Source organism: Amaranthus tricolor, chromosome 7 (assembly GCF_026212465.1).
Source record: "Amaranthus tricolor cultivar Red isolate AtriRed21 chromosome 7, ASM2621246v1, whole genome shotgun sequence".
Classification (NCBI taxonomy): Eukaryota; Viridiplantae; Streptophyta; class Magnoliopsida; order Caryophyllales; family Amaranthaceae; genus Amaranthus; species Amaranthus tricolor.
Window position 1 is genome coordinate 14,706,472 of NC_080053.1, and position 4,527 is coordinate 14,710,998.

A 4,527-nucleotide genomic window follows, 5' to 3' on the forward strand; every position below is an offset into this window, starting at 1 on the left:
TATAAAATTCCTTAAGGATGAAATTTGTGATCCTTGTGCCAAAGTAAAACAAGTGAGGTCATCTTTTAAAACAAAAAACTTTGTGACCACCACTAAACCACTTGAATTATTACATATGGATCTATGTGGACCTATGAGAACACAAAGCCGTAGTGGCAAAAGATATGTGTTTGTTATTGTTGATGATTACAGTAGATTTACTTGGATTTTATTTTTAGTTAGTAAAGATGAAGCTTTTAATGAGTTTGTTTCTTTTTCTAACAAAATACAAAAATCTACCAATAATCAAATTATTCACATAAGGTTAGATTATTGTAGAGAATTCAAAAATTAGAGTTTCATGAATTATTGCAATGAACATGGATTAAGTCATAATTTTTCGGCACCAAGAACACCACAACAAAATGGTGTAGTAGAAAGGAAAAATAGAACTTTAGAGGAAATGGCTAGAACCATGTTAATTGCTAGTGGTCTACCTAGAAATTTTTGGGCCGAGGCTGTTAATACTGCATGTTATATTTTGAATCGTGTATTAATAAGACCAATCACTTCAAAGACACCCTATGAATTGCTTAAAGGTGTTAAACCAAATATTTCCTATTTTCGTGTATTTGGATGCAAATGTTTTGTTCATGTGAATGGAAAACGAAATATAGGGAAGTTTGATGAAAGAAGTGATGAAGCAGTATTTCTTGGCTACTCATCACATAGTAAGGCTTACAGAGTTTATAACAAAAGAACAATGAGCGTGGAAGAATCCGTTCACATAATTTTCGATGAAACTAACTTTTTGTCAAGTGAACATGATACAAATAATTTTAAGATAGGTCTTGCAAATCTAGAGAATGATGAAGAAGAAATAAAAATGCAAGATCAAGGAACAGCAGGTGAACAGCTGATCCCAGAAGAGGTAGAAAGGAACGATCTTGATCAGGAACAACCAGTACTTCAGAACCAACAGACTGTTCCCAATCCAGCTGTTCCCACAGAAGAGCAAGCTAATCCAATAGCTGAACAGAATGACGATCAAGCTGATGAACCAGAAATTACTACTGTTCCCACAAGAGAATTTGTGCCCAAACCTTGGAAATATCAAAGTTATCATCCTCTTGATTTGATTACAAGTGTTTTGAATAAAGGAACACAAACTAGATCTCAAATGAGAAACTTTTGTGCACACTTAGCGTTCCTATCATCACTCGAGCCCAAGAATCATGAAGAAGCTCTAAAGGATTCCGAATGGATCGTAGCCATGCAAGACGAATTGAATGAATTTGAAAGAAATAAAGTATGGCACTTGGAACCCAAACCAAAACCCAAAAAGGTAATTGGTTTGAAATGGGTATTTCGGAATAAACTAGATGAGCATGGAATAATTGTAAGAAACAAAGCAAGGCTCGTGGTCAAAGGATACAAGCAACAAGAAGGTATTGATTATACCGAGACATTTGCTCCGGTAGCAAGGTTAGAGGCTATAAGAATCTTAATTTCTTTTGCTGCATTCATAAACTTTGAATTAAATCAAATGGATGTGAAATGTGCTTTCTTAAATGATTTTCTTGATGAAGAAGTTTTTGTTGAACAACCCCCAGGCTTTGAAAATACCTCTTGTCTTGATCATGTCTACAAGCTAGATAAAGCTCTTTATGGCTTAAAACAAGCTCCTAGGCAATGGTATGAAAGACTATCAAAGTTTTTTATTCAAAATGACTTTGTAAGAGGCAAAATTGACAAAACCTTATTCTTTAAGAATAGAGTTTCGGATATTTTAGTTGTTCAAATATATGTTGATGATATTATTTTTGGAGCCACCAATGATCTGTTGTGTAAAGAATTTACTAATGAGCACCGAATTTGAAATGAGCATGATGGGAGAATTAAACTTCCACGTAAAAATCGTTTGTCTCTTTTATTATTTTGCTCTAAGTTTAAGCTTTTTTTATTTGATTCAATTCCGCAAAAACAGGGAAAAAACGCTTAAACTAGTAACAACAACAATTCACCCCACCCCGCCCCCCCCCCCCCCCCTCTCTTGTTGCTGTTCCCATTCCTAATTGAGTCTACATGTTAGCATATGAATGTGAAGCTGATCAAATCGACGAGTATTTAAAACTTGGTGCTACTACATCCAAGGAGTGTCTTGCTCATTTTGTTGATGGTGTGATAGCACAGTTTTCTGCCACTTACCTTCGGAAGCCGACACTTGAAGATCTCCAACATCTCCTTAGAGAAGGGGAAGATAGAGACTTTCCTGGTATGATTGGATGCATCGACTGTATTCATTGGGAATGGAAAAATTGCCCCGCTGGTTGGAAAGGAATGTATCAAGGAAGATCTAAAACAGCGACTGTAATTTCGGAAGTCGTTGCTTTAAGGGATTTATGGATTTGGCATGCTTTTTTTGGTACACCTGGTTCTTGGAACGACATCGATGTACTCCAACTCTCTCTTGTTTTTGACACTATTCTTAATGGTCGAGCTCCACGAGTACAATTCAATGTATACGGAAATACCTACAATAAAGGGTATTATCTAACTGATGGTATTTATCCCAAATGGGCAACCTTTATTGATGGCATAACTGCTCCTCAAACCCATAAATAAAGGTTGTTCACTCAAAACCAAGAAAGTGCACGAAAGGATGTTGAACGTGCCTTTGGTGTACTACAGGCTTGATTTGCAATTATTCGAAAATCAACTTCGGCATGGAGTGTGACTATGTTATGGAAGATCATGATGGAATGCATCATTATTCATAATATGATTGTAGAAGACGAGCGCGACACTTACAAAAATTATAAAGACCCCCAAGAGTTCTCCCAAGAACAACATGAAAATGTACTGGGATCTTCAAGCGGTAATGCTATAACATTTTCTGTCACGCCAGGGCGATATGACGAATACAACTTTGCGACACTATTAGCTACAAGAGAAGAGATTCGTGATAGACAATCACATTTTTCTTTGAAGAATGATTTGATCGACCACTTGTGACAAAAGTTCGGAAGCTCATATTCTGACTAATCCGTATTTTAAAATCTCTATGTAATTCAAGTTCATGGCATGTTTCCTAATTTCGTTTTAAAATTATAATGGTTTTGTCAATTTTTAATATCTTCTTTGATAATATCTTTCAATGTCTTAATTTCCTAGTAATTATCGTTACATTTTATTATTGATAACCAATTGATAATGTCAATTTTTCATTTATTGTTTATAATTAGTAATAAATTAATTATCGACATATTTATAACTGAAAACCCATAGATTAATTAACATCACCAAATCAATATTATAAAATTAATATAATAAATTAAAAAATATTAAAAATTTATATGGTGGGGTATATATAAAGTAGGAAAGAGAAAAAAATAACAGGATTAAGAGGATATTTGAATGTTAGGAAAAATTTGAAGAGTAAAAGGATGAAAATAGTAAAACATGATGTGCATGAAAGAGATGATGATGTGTCAAATGGAGAAACAAAGATAAATATTTAAGAGGATGTACCATTGTACATGTTCTCAATGAATTTTCCTCTGCTCAATTCGTTATCTTCATCGATTCATTATGCTCTTGTGAATATTTGTATTTGTTTGAACATATAAAATTTTTTACTTGTCAATATTTGTTATTTCGATCATACCCCTTGTCAATCCTAACTACGTCGCTTGTGAATATTTGTATTTGTTAAGTTAATTTTCCAAGAGTTGAGTGTTATTTTGTGGAAAAAAAATTGAGATTTATTAGGGGCATTTATGATTTTTACCAAAACTTAACGGAAGTTAAACGTTTATACCTCCATAATATTACCGTATTTAATTTTCTAAGAGTCGAGTGCTATTTTGTGGAAAAAAATTTAAGAATTGCTACCACTCACCTTTTGCCGGTTGGTGCTTACCATATAAAATAACCCATTTTTTAAATATTTATGATCCCCACTTTTCTTCAATCAAATTTATTATTCAATGAAATAATATTTTTGCTATCTAAAAGATTTTAGTTTTCTTAATATTCGTGAACATTCCTTATGGGTATATTTTACGTGAGAATGAGAGGTTTTCCTATGATTTATTTTGACATCAATTTTTTGAGGAATTACACAAACCTGGTAAAAGTTTTACTTACTGATATTTAGAATGTACAAGAATGAAATTGACTACGGAAAGTATACACTTTTAAAAAATTTTTTTGGAAAGTAAGCTCAAGAGCTTGAGAGACCTTTCAAAACAGTTTTCTAGAACTGATTTAGGTCAAATAATAGATCTATGAACTAAATGCGAAAATATACTTAAATAAGAACAAGGGATTTGTTAACGAGGTTCAGCTATCCATAACCGATCCCCACCTATGGGTTCTCGTCCAACCAGTAGGATTCAACGCCTTTTATAAATGAACTTAAGATGACTTAGAAGATCTCTCTATCGTCTCTCACCACGTTCTGCCCCTTGAAGAACATCGTACAAGTTTTCTTAATGAAAGAACTAAACCCAATCTCACAAAAGAGAAAACAAAATGAATATTTTA

General features: G+C 33.4%; 1 protein-coding gene across 1 annotated transcript; it reads left to right on the plus strand.

Moving 5' to 3' along the window:
- The first annotated feature begins 2,064 nt into the window (after positions 1 to 2,064).
- On the plus strand, positions 2,065 to 2,759 carry LOC130818532 (uncharacterized). Its single transcript, XM_057684699.1, has 2 exons — positions 2,065 to 2,542; positions 2,671 to 2,759. The coding sequence occupies exons 1-2, from the start codon at positions 2,065 to 2,067 to the stop codon at positions 2,757 to 2,759; spliced, it is 567 nt and encodes a 188-aa protein (XP_057540682.1).
- Positions 2,760 to 4,527: the final 1,768 nt, after the last annotated feature.